Below are 18208 nucleotides of genomic sequence, written 5' to 3'. Positions count from 1 at the left end.
CCTGAAACCCATGATCTTACCTAAATCTTCTGAAGTATCTCAGTGTTCCCTTGCAGCATGTTCAGTTGTTTCCAGGTCCCAGTTCCTACAGCAAGGTCTTACTTCTTTTAGTTTTCTCACACATCTGCTGCATCTTCTTTCTCCATCATTTTTTAGATTCCCACATGGGGTGGCTGGTTCAGAGCAAGAGAAGTTTTGACTGATTGCCTCATATTCATTATTTTCCAGTCAGGCAGGGACAAGTGCCCAGCTAAAGCCTGAGCTTTCTTCACCATCTTGTCCATAGCATTGACATAGTTATGCTCTCCTCACTGTCTGGCCACTGTTTGTTGTTAAAGTTCTAGGACATGGACTGGACCTCAGGCATTTGGTAATATTGGATTAGTGAAATGAAACTTGGTCTGGGGGTGGAGAGATTGACAGAGAGACAGTTTCTCTTAGGCTGTTCCCTGAGGAAAACAGACTAACAGCAACAAAAGTAACAAGATGAGGAAAGAACAGAATTGCTGGATAAAAGAAGTCACCTTTTAAAAGCAAAGTATACTCCTAAGCCACTTAAAGTATATATAAAATAAGGAAGGTTCTAATATGATTATTAATCTGATACAGTCTTATGTGACAGAGGAAACTAGAGCTTTAGTATGTTAGCAAAGATTTTAGTGTTTTACTCACCCACTATGAAAATTACAGGCAGTTTTTCCTATACTAGCATTTGCCAGTCCACTGATAGCTGTGCTGCCTAGTCTGCCATTACAGAACATTTTCTTTCCTGCAAAAGACATGACCAAGGAGTCTTTTACCCATATAATTCAACTGAACAGCAACTAGGGAGGCCCCTGTATTTGCTGATGACAGGTTGGCATCAGCAAGTGGACACTCCCATATTAAACTTCTGCTCTTACATGGACACTCCCATGTTAAACTTCTGCTTTTAGAACAGGCAACAGAGCCTTTTATATTGAACAGGATCACAATTTCACCAAAAAGTGAAGCAGAATAAATAAAACTGTGCCATGCAACCAGTGAGAAGACAGGGAAGTGAAGAAGGGCAGGCATGTCACCAAGTTATTAGCAATAAAGTGTTGCATATGAGACAAAACTTTCTTATAGTGAACATGTTTAGCCTGTGAATAATTCTTCAGGCAGAAGTGAAAGCTCTGCTGCTGAGGTCACTTAAAGACAGCAACCTTATGCTCCTCAATCCTGTGCTATAATTGCCTTGGGCTCCTCTCTGGGACCCTGTGGACTCAGAGAGCAGTTTAAAATGTTCCAAACTGCAAGTTCTGCCTCTGCCTGCAGCAGGGAGGGCTGAGCAGGTGTGTGTGTTTTTCTGAGCAACATGTTAACATAAAATGCCAGTGATAATTAATACACTGCACTAGGAATTATGGTTGATGAAGGCTAGGTTTATTTGTAAAAGCCAAATCAGTCTGAAGTGGGGCCTGCACTGAATCAAGTAAGTTACTTAAAGAGCAGAAATGTTTTAAGCATTTTGAAGCCCTTTTTGAAGATGTAGCTGTTGCATATGGGTGGCTGTCATAAAGCTTGTTGGTTCTCTCCTAGCTGTAGCAACTCACCTAGCTGGGTTGTCAAGTCTTGGAGCTTCTCTTTCAGTTATTTTCCAACACTCATTGTTGTTCTTTGTTTCCTTTGTGGCACTGTATGAACTCTATTTTCTTAATCAGCCCCCTTGAAGATGTAATCGTTGTCCTCGGCACCACTTTCCCCTCTCCTCCACGCCCTCAGTTCACGGCTTTAAATTCACTGCGCGGTGCTCAGTCACCTCCCGGACCCTGCCAGAGCTCTCCTACAGAATACTTGAAGTTTCTCGTGGTGCAGCCTCTTTTGCAGCCTCATCAAGTCTTCTTCCCACAACTCCCATGTGCCCCCTGGAGGTTACATACTTTCCGCTTTTGTGTTTCTTTCTTTTTTTCTCTTGGTGCTTTCCTGCCATGTCTTTTGACAAGCAATAATAAATTAACATTTGAAAACGAAAACGAAGAGTGCTGACATTTTGCAGGGTGGCTCTCCCCCAACCTGAGGTCCCTTTACATCCCTCTGGCAGCATGAAGAGGTTTAACCTGGATTCATGCTCACACAAATGTTGGAGCCTCTTTGTTGCTCTCTGACTGACTTTACTGTAATCAAAAATTACATCCCAATACATTTATTTTAGTAAATAGAGAAGGGCAAAGTCCACAATATATTTGTAATATAGGAAAGAGATATTTTACAATTTTGACAGATGTATCCTCCCCATTTCCAAAACATGGGCTGAGGCACAGTTATACCAGCTGAAAAGTGGTGTTTTGTTTTTTTCCCAATTGTTTGTTTGCTCCAGGGAGATACAAACTGTACCAGCCAGATCCTTCTTTTATCACTATGCACTGTCTCTATGCCCATAAATTTTGCCAGCAGCACTGCTCCTCCAAGCATAATTAGCATATATAGGATTGACAGTTTAATGCTATCATACTGTATATCTTGAAGGTTTAAGAAGGACAGAAAAGTAGCCTTATTGAAACCTCTTTGATAATGATATTTCAATGTGACTGTGTTCTGTTCTGTCTTTGAATTGAAATGCATGCATCTGGGCATTGCCTGCTGTGCACAAGCAGATACTTCTGCCAGAGATGTTCTGGTTTTGTTTGGTTTTTTTCTTGTGATCTTAATTTACTCCTAAGTGACTGCCATAGTGACTGGTATAACAAAGCCAAATTTACTCTTAGTGCTGTCTTCTGACTAAAATAGTACTTGCTTTATTATGAATAATTACTACATATGGAATATTTTGGGGGTTTTATTAGACTTTTTTTCTAGTCAGTATAGAAAAGAAAAATAGAACTGGGGGAAAAAATTATCTACACCTGAAGTTGTGGTTTCTGTTATTGCACCAATGTATCTTGGGGCAAAGATTTTGTGACCTTTTTCTCAAGGTAGTGTGTTAAGTTGGTAGTTAAGCCAACCCTGAGCCAACTTTGAACAAAAAGATACCTATTAACACAGGTGTTAATAATAACAGACTGTCTCAGGGCAGGATTTTCAAAAGCACTGTGGCAGATTGGGAAGCTCCAGAATGATTCAGCTGGAGTATTACCAGTCAAAAAATGAATGAGCTTAAAAATCCTACATTTGTCATAAAAAATTGAGGATATCGGTGTTATTTGTGTTTCACAGCAATGAGGATAAGGAAAGCACGGCTGTGTTGGAGTATAATTATATTTGGCATCACTGGTTTCCTTCTTGTTGCCTGGCAAAGAAGTTTAAGACTGAAACACTACAACAGGATTTGATAAATAAAAACAGATTTACCTGACTGTGTAAAAGCCAAGCATGTCCTCTAGATATGGAACTTGAAACCTGGGTTGGAATAAATAGAGCCAGGTCTGTTAATGAAGAATTGTTATTAGAGGAAAGATAATTTATTCCACTGTATTTAGAATCTTTCTAGAACCTCTCAGAGCTCCAGAGCATGGAGCCTGACAATCGTTTCTCATTCTGGCAGAGTGTAAATCTGGTTTGTAATTTAATTTGATTTTATTTAATTACTGTGGGGAGTTGGAATTAGTTAGGATTATTTCAAATAGAAAGGAACAAGAGTCATGAAGAATAGCATCCCTCCAGATCAGATGCACTAACAAAATGAACATGCTTTTTGAAAAGCAACAATTTAAATTATTCCAGGGAAAAGGCTTCTAAAAGTCATCCTCTGTCTATTGCCCCCAGAGCACAATTTAATATTTTGACACAGGGAGGGGAGAAAAAAAGATTTCAGAAGTTTCCAGACATCTTTGGTTTCTTCTATTCTTAATTGTTAGCACTAAGAGAGATGCAAGAGATTCTTTATAAGATGATTTGGGCTTTTTTTTTTTTTTTCCCCAATTTTATTTTGACATTGCATATAATAAAAGAATTTAGATTAAATAATTGGGAAACATGAATTTCACAGTTTGGTACTGAATGCAATGCAGAGTGATGGGTATGAGAGAAGGCAGAATAGAAAATAAATTTCTCATTTTAAAGCTGGGGATGGCTCTACTTGTGTTAGAATAGGACAGTACTGGAGATGTGAGGAGAGATGCAGTGGCAGACAATAGAATTGGCAGAAATCAGGATGAGGGAATCCACTTTTGCAGCCATTTGAGGGTGACAGAACAGCTCCTGTAGTTAGTCATCCCTAAGGTTAATAGGTTGTGCAGACTGCAATGCAGATGTTTACAGAAGAAGTGCATTTCATAATTGTTGCTCATAAAGATATCTTTGTTCTGCATGGATGCTTAAGTAACTTATTTCATTTTTATTCCATTATTTTAAGGATGATGAAAAATACAAGTCACTAGATATTTCATTCAGGTTTATTCAGACACTTCTACCAGGCTTAAAAAGCCAAAATGGCATAAAAACTTTTTTAACTCCAATATCTGTGCAATGTATGTTGAATGTTGTACTATGAACACTGTAATCACAGTGTGAGAGAATATGTGAAGACTTCTCTTTCCTGGCTTCACTTTGGCTACCCCATACATTTGGAGTTGAAAAGTTACGCTTGTCAGAAAGAAAAAGGTCCCTTCATGTTCCACCTGCACAGGCATTCCTAAAACCATGCATCAGGATTGCCTCTGAAAGGGTTAAACAAGTGCTGACCTGGATATACCAGTCCTCTGAAAATGTGTAAACTATATATATATATATGCTGTTCCACAATGCAATGACTTCCCCCTGGCTTTTATGTCTACAAAAGGCAATCACCAGAAGAACTATGGAGTTGCAAAAAGATAAGGCAGTTATTTTTATATATATATATATATATATATATATATATAAACAGTCAAGAAAGGCATACGAAATCTTCTATAGGCAGAATGCAAGATCAGGTTTGAGACAGAGGAAAGAGACGGAGAACCCAACTAAAGTTCAGAAACTGAGAAAGAAATTGAAGGAACGTTGGTTTCTCGGGCTAATATAGTCAGGACAGAAGTTATTTGTATGTGTAATCCCTGGTCTACATCTGTCTCAAAACCAAAAAGCCAAGAAGTGTAAATTAGTGCCTGACAGTCAAAACTGCCACATAACATAGGTGGATTTTTACTTGGAATATGTAAAACCTGTACCGTTTTACTCAGCAGATCTCATGGGGCAGCAGGGTTTGTGGTCACTTTGGAGAAGTATGAGATGAAATTTCAGTTCCATTGAAAGACAATGGTAAAAGGCCCCTTCACTCCAAAATTCTCTTGGATGCCACCCATGAGATCTTTTTACCACTGCTTCTGTTGAGAAGCCAGCACTGCTGTGAGAACGGGGACTGGGCTCCATTCAGAAAGCAGCTTGAGCTGCGTGGTCTGGTCTTGATTCCTTCGCTTGCACAACCCTCTGCAGTGATGAAAGGAAAATGATCCAACTTGGTTTTCAAATCCAAACCTGAATTTTCGTGTCTGACAAAGAGGAACCCCCTTTCCTCTCCACCCAACTGTAAAATTAACTAGTTTTCTTTGTTGATCTTTGAAAGTTACTACACATGAAACACAATGATGATGTATTTTATAGGGTGACTTTTCAGGCTGAAAGTATGATTTTAAATCGAATGTTTGGACCCTCTGCTTTTTCCTTTGATTTCAAATCACCGTGAACTCTACTTTGTGCTCCCTGATCTGACTTCCTCTCTCCTTTCAGGAAAATCTCACTGCCTTTGACAATATCATTACATAGGGGTTTGCCTAAAGGTAGCTGAATATAAGCATGTACAGCTAGTGCACTTAGTTTTTGACTTGTTTTATTCCAAGCACAAACATAGATCCCCATGTTGATGTGTACAAGTGCCCAAGCATGAGTATGCCATACTATACATACTTTACATGTGCAGCATTAGATCAAAAAGTCCAGATTTATTTTTTTTTTTTCCAAAGGCATGCTTGATTGTTCTGGTTTTGGTTTGGATTTTGTTGTTGTTGTTGTTCATTTGTTTGGGTTTTTTGCTGGCTTGGGGTGGGTTTTTTTGTAAATTATTGGGAAAGAATAATTTAAGTGATGCATACTTTTCAGCTGTATTCTGAAAGGTGCATCTCATTGTTAAAAATGTGCTGCATTTGAAAAAGAAACAAAAGAAAAAGCGATCATCTGATCAACTGTCCCATTATTCTTCTCTTTTCCTGGTGACCTCTGCCCTGGTATGTAGAAATTGGCTGATTTCTTTAAATCCCAGCAACTCCCACGGCATATGGTTCGTAAAGTAGCATTTACAGTGTGCATTGTAACACTTCATCACTACTAGAAAGACTTTGAAAGTAATATGGGTTCATGTTATTCCAAAAGTAAAAACTGCGCAAAAGTATCTCTAATAGGAAGATTTACTTTTGAGTCTACTGCTGTAAAATCAGCTTTTGGAGAGGAATGGTATTTTCTGAATGACAACTGCCACACACACAAAAAATAAATTAAAAAAGCCTCTAACCCAAAAAAACTCATCCTCAGAAAGTAGTTCTTCAAGACTGCCTTTTTTCCCACAGCCTTGTGGAGCCCCCAACCCTGTCTGCAGAAAATGAAAGAGAGAGGGGTGGGATTAATGTGTAATTAAAGGGAATTTGGAAGGCTGAGATGTTGCGGAATGTTAGATCAGTAGCTGGAACAGCATGTGGTGTTCTTTAGGCAGGCTTCATTGAATCCATACAAAAAAAGAAAGAAGGGCTGCTTGCCTGTCTGCTCATTTATCAAACAGCTAGGCTGAACTTTCACAGCTCCACAAAAGTGTTTTACTGTTCGCTGAAGTTTTGCTCCAGAAATTAAAGCTGAACAACCAAGTGACTCTGTGTCTGTGCTGCATTTTTGACATCAGCCATGTTGTGCAAAGCTCTTGGAAACCATTGCAGGTCAATTTTTACATGGTACAAAGGGAAGCTGATGGTACATTTGCTTTAAAAATAATAATAAATAATTAAAATAAATACTCAAGAAATGGTCAGATATGTGACATTGTAATGTCTTTATTTATATAACAACTTTTGATCCAAATATGTGTTCCAGGGCTTTCAGTCATCAATCAGGATTAAATATTTATCATGGTGGCAAAATGGCTAATGGAGAAAAAAAAATCTATATTATTTAATCCATTTTGTTTGGTGTTTTTTTCTAGTTGAGCAGCTATGTCTTGTATGCCTATTTTCCTTTAATATTATTTGGTGTGTCCCCCACTGAGGAAATAATTAGCAATTTATAATAATGAAAACCCAAGTAAAATAGATTATAAATTAAAGGAGAAAGAAATTCCTTTTGCAAGTGAATTGTCAAGGCTTACTGCAGCCTTTATTGTGTGACTCTTCTGCCAGAAGAATTCTCCTCCTCCTGCAGACCACACTGAGAATCAGGTTCAATTCTGTGAGGTGCTGAGCTCTGCCTTTCCAGCAAGTACAGCAGAGCTTTTTCGTCAGGACCAGCCTGGCTGACAGAGGCTCTGACTAGTGAAGGCACAATCTACATTCATTAAGCCATTTCCTTAAATGCATCTGGCACTAAGGAAGTTTTCTTTTACAGTATCAATGTTCTTTTAATCTCTGCTGACAGAACAGAGTCCAGATTTTTGATGATACCCTGCTGTTTCTGAGATGCACTAGTTTTCCATTGAGGATAAATTGATTACGAGCTATCTTTACAAATGCAACAGCGAGTCTTTCCTGCTAGAAGTGGTGCCCCTGTCAAATGGCAAAATCTTTTCAGGGAATCATCGTTTAGAAAAAGGAATGTTTCATGGCAGGGTCGTGCAGGTCTTCAAAAGACTGTGGCCTCCAAAACTCTCAAAAGGGGGGTTTCCTCTATTTGCCGATGCTGCAAACCGACATAGTCGTAGGCCCATTCCAAGTACAATCCTCCTTAGTTTAGAGGCAGAACTGATCTTAGGTTTTAAAGAAAATGTATTCTACTCCACTAACTTAATAAGGTCTTTATTTAAATTAATGTTAGTAACGGAATTATACAAAGTCTCTTTCTCCTCTTTCAGTAACAGAAAAAGTCAAAAGCTTTGTCTTTATTTATGCTGCCGTGTGTTATATCGATGTTACAGTACATTTTCCTGCTTTCCTGTCTACAATCTATATTAAATCAAATATTAGTAAATGTGCTTTAATTTTTTTTCTGATACCAGTTCTCTTTATTTGCAGATAATAAGGCAACAGTTTCCACAGCTAACAACACGAAGACTTGGAACCAGAGGCCAGTCAAAGTAAGCAGTGTATGGTATTATCATCTCACAAAGTGCCTCATCTGGCTTTTTTGATAGAATAATATAAGATCAGGAAACAATTTGTCCAGTTGGGGACTTAAAACCTAACTTTGAATGACGTTCCTTTGTAGTCTTTACATTGTCTCATTGATTCAGCAGTGATCCTGCAAAGGTAGCCAATTGGAGGCCTTTTGGTGATTTCATCAGCAGTATTTTCCATGTTGTTCCTGTGATGTTTTTCATCTCAACTCACTTTACACAATGTAAAGGACATCCGCAGCCAGGAATAATGGAGCTAATGTTGAAGGCTGGGAAATGACAGCTGGTTAATGTAATGCTTCAGTTTAGAGGACAAGTGGCAGAGTGTTATGTGGAATTTAGGTAGGAACATACATTGGCCTAAAATTAAACTCTCCACAAAGCTGGATATAGCAACCCTCTTTCCTGTGTAATGAAATCCAACATATCTTTAAGTGATCAAGGAATTAGTTTATTGCCTTACCCAAAAGATGATACTTCCTGGAAACAGTTCATCCTAATCCAAGAATAAGGAGTTGATTCAGAAAGAATAGTGCAGTCCTCAACTCCTTGACTTTTTCTAATTGTTGACAAGATGCAATTCTACCAATTCATAAAGAGGATACAGTGATATTTTAATACTCTTTTTTTTTTTTTTTTTCTGATTTTGGACTCCATTAAATTATTTCAATGGAGCTTTTGGTCTTTTTATGGCAAACATAAGTCCCCTAAATATATGTAAATATATGCTTTTCCTTATTAGCTTTCAAAAAATCCTACAGGACAGTCTAAAGGCAGTCTCAATAGATCACAAGTGGAAAACGATGGAGGAGGAAATGAAACCTGGCACAGCATGTTTGCAAAATTTTGCTGGTTAAAGTTCTCTTTCAAAACAAAGCCTAGAAATACAATATTGCTAAATGCTGAGAAATAAATATGCTATGAGAATTGAAGTTGCATATTAAATCTAGAATGACCCACTCTTTAAAGGAAAAAAATAGGATGCTTAAAGAAATGCCATTAAAATTAACTTTACTGTGCTCTTCTTAGAAGTGGTCCATACCAAGCAGTATCTCTTTGGGATCAAATGTCCTTGCCCTCATCTTGAGATTCTCCTAATTTTTATAACTAAGCTTGCTTTTTCTAGAGCAGTAATATTCAAGCAGCTAACTGAAGATTCAAAATCTCTTCCCAAATGCAAATTCAGAGCTACCATGACATCATTGATAACAGAGCTACCAGAAATCTCTCATGTGCAAATTCTGGGCTAGTCCAACAGCATATTAGGAAACCATGATAAGTCTGGACTCAGAGAATCAGGATTTAGCACTGAATGTAAGTTCTTTGGAAGTTCATGAGGATGGAGTGACAGTGTGCACAAGTTACTTTATGGAAGCATTCGTACGAGAGCACCCCCTGTAGGCCACCAAATGACTTTGACATTGGCTGCAACTTTGTTGGTTGTCTTCCCATTTAATGAAAGGAATGGTCACTGCTTTATTTCCAAACCCGAGCTCCTCCCGTGGCTCCAGGAGTCTCTCAGATGTGCAAGATGCTCTTGATTTGCAGACTGAAGGTGTGTTGCATCTCCAAAAGTTGTGTCTGCTTTCAAGGAGGCTAAAAATGGATGAGAATCCATATTTCTTTCATATATTCCCCCTAACCTGCATGCCTATCAGAGGGGATTTCAGGTCACATATTCCTCTCATGCCACCTTTGCAATTGGTCTGCCGCCTATCTAGCAAATGAAGTTGCTCTAAAGTGTGCTTGTCTGTGCTCTGCACAGTCCTTGGCCCCTGAGAGGCCCTGGTCACCTCTCTGATGGAGACCATAGTCACTCAAATTTCAGAGCCTCAGTAGGTATGCAACTGAGTTATGCTCCAAAACAGGATGCTTACATCTTCATCAGTGGTTAACAACCCAAGGATTATAGCTTGCAGTGGAGTCCTTCTCATTTGATCCAATGAAGAAGAGAGGTATAAACATACACATGCTACATGCACACTACTTCTTTACAATAAATATACTCCTTGCTAGACCCAACACAGCTTTAACTGAGCTTTGGGGGTTTTTTCAGAAAGATATAATTTTGTTCCAATTCAGTGTTATGTAAAGAAACTACTTTAAGCATTAACACTTCAGTCCCTTTGTCACCAGCTGTGCTGACCGATTGCTGCCAGTATGATTTTCATTCCACTTCCCTGCTACTGCCAAAGGAAATTCACCCATAGAAGTGGTTAAGATTATCTGACTTCACACTGTTCTGCCTTCAGTCTTTTTATAGCACGGCTGCCTTGTTACATTACAAAGTTCAGAGCTACAATGGTGCTATACTCTTGGTCATCAGTTGTGAGGCTTTCTTTTTTGCAGCTGGGTTTATTGCTGCAAGTATGCAGCTGTTCTCTATTGCACTGGGCTCAGAAACAGTTCCACCACAGGTGAGCCATGAGAAGGCAGCTAAACATAAAAGACAAGTTCTTTCTGTACTGTAGCTTGAACCTCTTCAATTACATACACAAGAGGTTAGTTAAACTGATGGAAACTTCATGCTGTGAAGGGAATTTTACTTCCTTCTTTAAAGGAGTGTTGCAGACACCAGATCCATGAGAGGAAAAAGCTTTCCACACTACTTGTGTAACAATAATTGTGTAGTCTGCATGCTACCCTTTTGCAGATCAAACATTCAAGCTTTGTTTATTGAATTAACTTGGGTTTTTTCTTGTAGGAATACAGAAAAGTGCTTGGAAAAGTATCTTTGTAAAATGCACTAGTGAGTTTTCATGATCTGAGATGGTAAAATTACTGAAGGAGGAAGCTATCTGGAAAAAATTCAGAGTTAATTTGGCTGTTGCTGTTTATACTATTTTGAAGCTACCTAGAAAACTTAAATGGACTTTACTGCCAAGTGAAATACACCATAAATTAAATAATGCACCATGAAATTCTACTATGTTATCCAGACTTTCATTCTTTCTTTTTTTTTCTTATATTGATTTAAGAGGAAGCTTAATGTAAGAGACCCACCCCTCGAGGTACCAGCTCCCTGCAGCATTTCCCTTTGGTTTCCCCATCTGCAGACTTACCAGACAGGACATAGGAGAGCTGCATGGCTCTTCGGTGCAGTGCACGCATGACAGCTGCTGGACACCCAACTGGGACTTGCACTGCAAGCTGGAGTTGTTACCGTTCAAGCTAAGAAGCTGAACATGTGTAGCTGGTGCTATAACCCCAGTGTCAGCACAAACGTGCCATTAACTATCTGGAAGAGGGTAGGACTGATCTGTTAGAACTGTTCTGATATGGAACGTGCGTTTTGGCCTAAGATCTGATTGCCGAATTCGGAGCAGATAGTGTGGCTTTCTAAGGTATTGAAGCTAGGAAATCCCTTTTGTACCATGTCAGCTTAATGTTTTCATAAATTTCTCTGGATTATTATTATTATTGAATTTAATATAGCTTTAATTTTTAATGGACAGCATGGAGTATTCTCAACAGGCATGTCAAGGGAGCCACGTACTAAGTTTTCTTCCCAGAGCATCTCTTAGTCTGTCCATGCTGGTAGTCCAAGCTGGCTTCCAGCTCTTTGCCATCACTTTCTGCTGGACATCATGACACACACTGACCTGTGGGTAAATTACTGTGAATGAAAAAAGGAAAAAAGTCCCTTGAGTTAGTTTAAAATCACTTAGATGCTACTCTACTATTTTAATTGATGATCTTTGTAAAACCAGCTGATTTTGCCTAAAGCCAATCTGACTCCCTTCAAGGGAACAGATGTGCTGTTAGCACTCTGAAATCAGTAACTGTCTGGGGAGTACAAGAAACATCTGGAGGTGGTAGCTTCCCCTGCCATCCTAGTGGTATACAGAAGAGAGTGTCTCATTGGGGTCTGGGAGACTTTTGGTGGGCTGTAAGGAGAGAACTGGAAGATAATTGAAAAATTCCTCTAGGAAAACAGGGTGAATCAAGAGTACATGAGCAATACAATCTTGTGGTGCCTTTTGTAATGATTTACAATTTAGCTGGTGGGTTGGTTGGTAGTGCCTACTGCTGAGAAACTGAGATGAAAGTTAGTACATTATGGAAGGAATAAGATTACCTGTGCTGCTGTGATGTAAAAGTCAGGCTAGATAACCAGTGGTTATGTTAACACCTATAATAAAGCTAAGTTGTAGCACAAACTTGTGCAGTAAGGCTACTGATCCATTTTTATAGCACAGCTACACTGTGATCTGCACAGAGTTACAATGTTGTAGTACCCCAGATCTAAGCCCAGTGCTGATGCCGAGTTATGAAGCAAATAATTTTGAACTGTCCATTTCCTACTGTTCATTGCTTCCCAGCAGACAGAAGGCTTTTTCTCTCCCCTCTTTTCATTGAAGTGTTTTCAGTTTAGGAGATGTTTCTGATCAATTCACTTACTCTTTTCAGGGATCTAGCCAGTCTTCAGCAGTCTGAGAATCAGGGAACTGAAATAACAACTGAAGGGCCGGTCCAGAGGGTCTGTACCTCTGCTTATTGCTAAATTAAAGGAGCAGCTGCACAGCACAGCTCTGCCAATAAGGAGTCTTAGGATGCTTTTCTTTTTTTATTATTATTTCTTTTTTTATTAAGAAGAAAAAAAATGGAAGTCCATTATTTTCCTGCCCTGCAACAGAGTCAACTTTATTAACTCTGAAGAGAGCTGCTTTTACCAAAAGGATTTACCCCATTGTTCTGCTACTAAATCAATGCTTTAAAAAAAATATATAAAATATTACACAGACTGTTTTGCTGTAGAAATCATTAACATTATCCATTTCTCATATCCCTGTTCTATTATTTTAAACCAACCTGTTTTATAAAAATATACATCTCTATGTATCAGGTACCATTATTATGGAATCGCAGTGAAAGAAAACTCCCAGTATTATGATGTGATGTATTCTAAAAAAGGAGCAGCCTGGGTCAACGAAACAGGAAAAAAAGAAGTAACCAAACAGACAGTGGCGTATTCACCACGATCCAAACTGGGAACATTACTGCCAGAGTTTCCAAATGTCAAAGATCTAAATCTGCCAGCCAGCCTGCCAGAGGAGAAGGTAACACTTTGGGAATCTTTTCTTGGCTTGTCTTGTTGGGTTTGTTGGGGATTTTTGCCTGCTCTGGATGAAAGCTTTATCTAATATATAAAGACTTTAAATTCAAGCAAGTTTAATAATGTTTTTACTTCCTTTATGGGGGACTTAATTACACTGTGTAATAGGAAGAAATATTAACCCTTAAAACAGACAGCTGACACTAGCAACTGTACAGTATTTCTAAAGCCTGTGCACAGTTTTTTCAAAAACTTAGATTTCAATCAGCAGGTGAGGTATAAGGGTAACTGTGTTTAAGTATGTTTTATCTCTTGAATCTGCAAACAAAACTGATGGCAAGCTGAAAAACAGTTCTGATGCTTTCTTGAGCAGAGGGGGACAGTAAATCTTATCCTCCTAGACTTGAAATTAAGAGAATCCTATCTGCACATATGACAAAGAGTGCTCTGGCTGCTCTTGGCTGAGGTTGCTATTTTTCTGATACTATTCATATATGTAGTATCAATGTGAAGTGTACAAAAGAATAGTGTTTTATAGTTCTTTAAGTCCTAATTAGGGCCTCTTTCTCATCTTTGATCTCACTGAAGCTTTTTGCTCCTCGTACATTTGAAGAATCCCCATTGACATAGAAAATATATTAATTCAAAGGGAGAATTTACTTTTAAGAAGAAAACTCATCTTAAAGCTAATCTGACTAATCTAGCTAGTATTTAACTGATTTCATTATTTTTGCAGTTTCATAGGTAAGATTAGAAAAAACTTACTTTTTTTGTGCTTTATATTCTGATAGTTTAAAAAGTGGATTTCTTAAAGTAGAATGATCTTTTGTGTGTCTCCATTTCATTCCTTTTCAGGTTTCTACCTTTATTATGATGTATAGAACTCACTGTCAGAGGATACTAGACACTGTAATAAGAGCAAACTTTGATGAGGTATGGCTGAAAAATACAGTTGTAGTTTAATGATACATAAAGTTTTAGTGGATCTGAGAGCTTATTTTGAATGTATATTACAAACTTATGGTTTTGTGGTGGCTGATCCTTTTCATGAACAAGGAACAATAGCTATACTTGAGTACATAATGCATGGGTGATAATGTTCAATCTCACTTGTAACACTGTGCAAGTTGGAATGAAAGCAATGGGGATGTTGGGTTTTTTTTTCTTGGCATTCTCCTCAAGAATAAGGGAACAATATCTCCTTACAAGATTTTGGACAATCTAGTTCTTGCAACTCAAGAAACAGGTCCACCTTCACTTTTCTAAGCTTCAAGTTGAAACTGAGCTCTGTTTGAAGAGCTTTGAGTGTTCAGCACAAACTCAGGGCAGGTGCCACAGGCAATATGGTGGACTCTGCTAGCCTGTTAACAATGATGCAGGGCAGTGGGGGCCTACAGCCTCCCAGACATCCCAGAAAGCTGTACCTAAAGTCCCCAGTTGCTCATTTGTACTGCAGTTCTGCTAGGAATAGAAATATCACTGCTCAGCAGTTGATACAGTCCATTGCAGTGTGCCCAGGTGGCCAAGAAGGCCAACAACATTCTGGCTTGTATCAGGAATAGTGTGACCAGCAGGAGTAGAGATGTGATCACGCCCCTGTACTCAGCACTGGTGAGGCTGCACCTTGAGTACTGTGTCCAGTTCTGGGACTCCCCCCTAGAAGTAGGACATTGAGGTGCTGGAGCAAGGACAGAGAAGGGCAACCAAGCTGGTGACAGGTCTGGAAAAGTCCTGTGAGGAGAGGCTGAGGGAATTGGGATTATTTTGTTTGGAGAAAAGGAGGCTGAGGGAGGAACCTAATAGCTCTCTACAACTATCTGAAAGGAGGTTGTAGGGAGGTCAGTGTTGGCCTCTTCTCTCAAGTAAACAACAACAAAATTAGAGGAAATGGCCTAAAGTGGTGCCAGGGGAGGTTTAGACTAGATATTAGGAGGAATTTCTTTACTGAATGAGTAGTCAGATACTGGAACGGGCTGCCCAGGGGGGTGGTGGAGTCACAATCCCTGAAGGTTCTTCAAAACCGTGTAGAGGAGGCACTTCAGGACGTGCTCTAGTGGGAGGCGAGTTGTGTTTTTTGTAGTGTATTGTTGGTGATTTTTCACTAGGGAGGAGGGGGAGTGTTGGCAGTGTTGGCAGTTGGACATGGCAATCTTAGAGGTCTCTTCTGACCATGACAATTCTGTGTGATTCTGTCATTAGAGATGGATAAGGTTTGTACCTGCTACATATCTGACTGAACGTGAGGGTTTTCTGGCAGTACATGCAGGCAGCTCTGTAATTAGAGCTGAAACATAAAATGTTACTGGAACGCAGGTGTGTTTATATTACATGTGGAGAAGAAGCCTCTAGTCCAGGAAAACAAATCTGGCTACAGAGATACGGGAGGCCTGATTCAAATATGACATCCCAGGTCCTGGAAAGAAATCAAAGGAAAAAAGATTTTTGACTTGGCCTTCTGAACAATGGCAAGAAATTCCTTGCTTTTTTTCCCCCCTCTCACTCTCTAACTCTCACACTCCTCTGGTTTAAACTGAGGCTCTTTTAAGTCATTGTACCCAATCTAGATGTTTCCATGTGAGAGAAATATGTAACCTATATTCAGGAAGTTTTGCTGGGTGAATCTCAAAATACTTTCTTAAGTGGAAGGTTTTGTATTTTGTTAGGGAAACTGTGAGCAACAATGGTATGGAAGGCATTGAGCAGCAACAATATATAAATGGTAAATATTCTTTACTGCACCTGGTCTGGTTACTTACTTCAGCACAGATTGTGTGCAAGAGGTTATCATGAATACTGGTGTTCTGACCCCTGTATAACTTAATCTGTCATTCACAGAGTTATTTCCTAAATGAAAATTTTCAGAGGTATATTTTGTTGTGTCTGAAATATCCCCATTTTCTTTTTTGTGTTTCTCCATTCTTTTTCCTCTTTCCTTCATAGTGGAGGAAAGAAGAAACCCCAAAGTGTGTAGTGTTCCTTTCCAAAAGGAATACAGAAAATGGTATATTGACCCCTGTAAGCCATGTGCTATCCTCCTCTCCCTCCCTGCACCAAGCCCTCGCTTGCCCTAGACAGAGAGCAAAGAGAGAGCAAAAGGCTTGACACGTGGAAACCAAGAGTTACATTCACCATTTTGCTGCTTATCCCATTGTGAGCTGCTTTAGGGTGTAAGCCTGTCTGGTTAAGGAATATGCCTTGCCTGTTTCAGCTCCAGGGCTGAAACAAATGCTATATAAGGAAGGTCATTTAAAGAAAATGGTATTTGTGGCTTCTGATTATTTTCACTTAAGCATACCAGCTTCTTCTTGTGATTGCAGGTTCAAAGTTTTCTTCTGCACTTTTGGCAAGGGATGCCTCCTCATATGCTGCCTGTATTGGGTTCTTCAACTGTAGTGAATATAGTGGGAGTTTGTGACTCAATTCTGTACAAAGCAATTTCTGGAGTTTTGATGCCAACGGTACTACAAGCGTTACCTGACAGGTCAGTACAGCCAGCAACATCTTTTCTTCAAAAATGGCACCACTTCTTAGAAAGCTGATTTCTGCAACTCATTTCCTGCATTCAAATCACAGTGTGAATTCAAAGGAGTTGAAGAGCTGACATGTTCCTGAATAAATGTTCAGATTTTAACAATACTTGTACTGTAAAAAAATGTGTACCCTTTATCATGCAAGTAATAACTACTTTCTTCTTGGCTTATTAATACGAAGATGATAGTGACATCCCAACTTTCAAGTAATGTCAGATACCTGCAGAGTGCCACACTGTCTTCTGAAAGTTTCAGACACTTTTCTGCTAGTCTGGGATAACAGCACAACAGAATTCTGAATTACGGTGACAAGAGGAGCTGCCCTGGCTGCTCTGTTTGTAAATACTCACACGCATACTCAGACACTGCAACCTAAGTATTTGTCTCCGTTTACACTCTTGGAACTCAATTGTTATTCTGCTTGCCAGGAGTACAAAACATGAGATCATACTTGTGAAGTCTTGGACAAGCTGGTTTAATTTAAATACTATCCTATGAAGAACAGATGTATGCTTATTTCAAGGTTGCTTTATTAATATTAACAAGTATTTGTTTGTTTGCAAGTATTCTTTGTTTCAAAGATATATTCATTTTTCCATTCCATGCAGTAGATTTCAAGTGTTTTCTTCCTACCTGGAGCTCATCTGAGTCCAGGAAGTCTTGTTTATATAAGTAAAACAGAGATTGCCAGTACACAGCAAAAAGTGTAACCACTAAGTGGAATCAACCTATTTAGCCCTTCAATTTTCCCAGTGGGAGCATCAGGAAACCCTCTTTTTCTAAATATAGGTATACTTTTAGCATTATTTGACTGACACTTTCCTGAGATTGAGTAATTTGTTAAGAATATTGCACTAGAAGTTTATTATTGGTAGTGAATATTTGGCCCTCAATATTTTAAAGCAGCTCTAGTTATGGCAAGTATTTTGAAGATGTTGTTCTGTTCTCCTATGTCCACTGTATGACTGCTAAATACAGGTAAAGTTTTTTTTCCACAAGAAACCTATGGAAACCATGGGCTTTCCTTGATAAGACATGTACATTTTTATAGGCTTTGCCCCTCATTCCCCCTGCCCCCCTCCCAAATCTATTTCATTGGAAGGATTAAACAGAACAGCAGTCCTTTTCTCAAGCTGCTTAGTTCTTTCATAGCAAATAAGGAGAGACTTGAGTGTGAATATAGACTTTTGTAATGCATATAAAGGGCCAGATTGTGGCTATTAAGCCATAGCCTGCACTGGAGGGGGTGAAGAAGGGTCTCATTGCAATGGAAGCTCCTGAAGAAAATCTTGCTGACTCAGCCAGAATCCTCTAAGGGGCTTCCTGGGAACAAATTTTGGCTGTCCAGAAAAGCCACTTTTTAGTGGGTTCAGC

The 18208-nt window shown here is 39.0% G+C and overlaps 1 protein-coding gene across 1 annotated transcript in view; it reads left to right on the top strand.

Moving 5' to 3' along the window:
- The window catches only part of RFX4 (regulatory factor X, 4 (influences HLA class II expression)), a 103178-nt gene that overhangs the window by 44472 nt on the left and 40498 nt on the right, over window positions 1-18208 (top strand). Inside the window, exons 5-8 of the mRNA XM_010005854.1 lie at window positions 8148-8209; window positions 13095-13308; window positions 14160-14237; window positions 16622-16785. Coding sequence (XP_010004156.1) covers window positions 8148-8209; window positions 13095-13308; window positions 14160-14237; window positions 16622-16785 — 518 coding nt within the window. The remainder of the gene's footprint in view (window positions 1-8147; window positions 8210-13094; window positions 13309-14159; window positions 14238-16621; window positions 16786-18208) is intronic.

The sequence above is a fragment of the Chaetura pelagica genome, unplaced genomic scaffold, assembly GCF_000747805.2.
Source record: "Chaetura pelagica isolate M959 unplaced genomic scaffold, ChaPel_1.0 scaffold79, whole genome shotgun sequence".
Lineage (NCBI taxonomy): Eukaryota > Metazoa > Chordata > Aves > Apodiformes > Apodidae > Chaetura > Chaetura pelagica.
The sequence above is the reverse complement of the archived record's forward strand: the minus strand, read 5'-3'. Positions and strand labels throughout refer to the sequence as shown.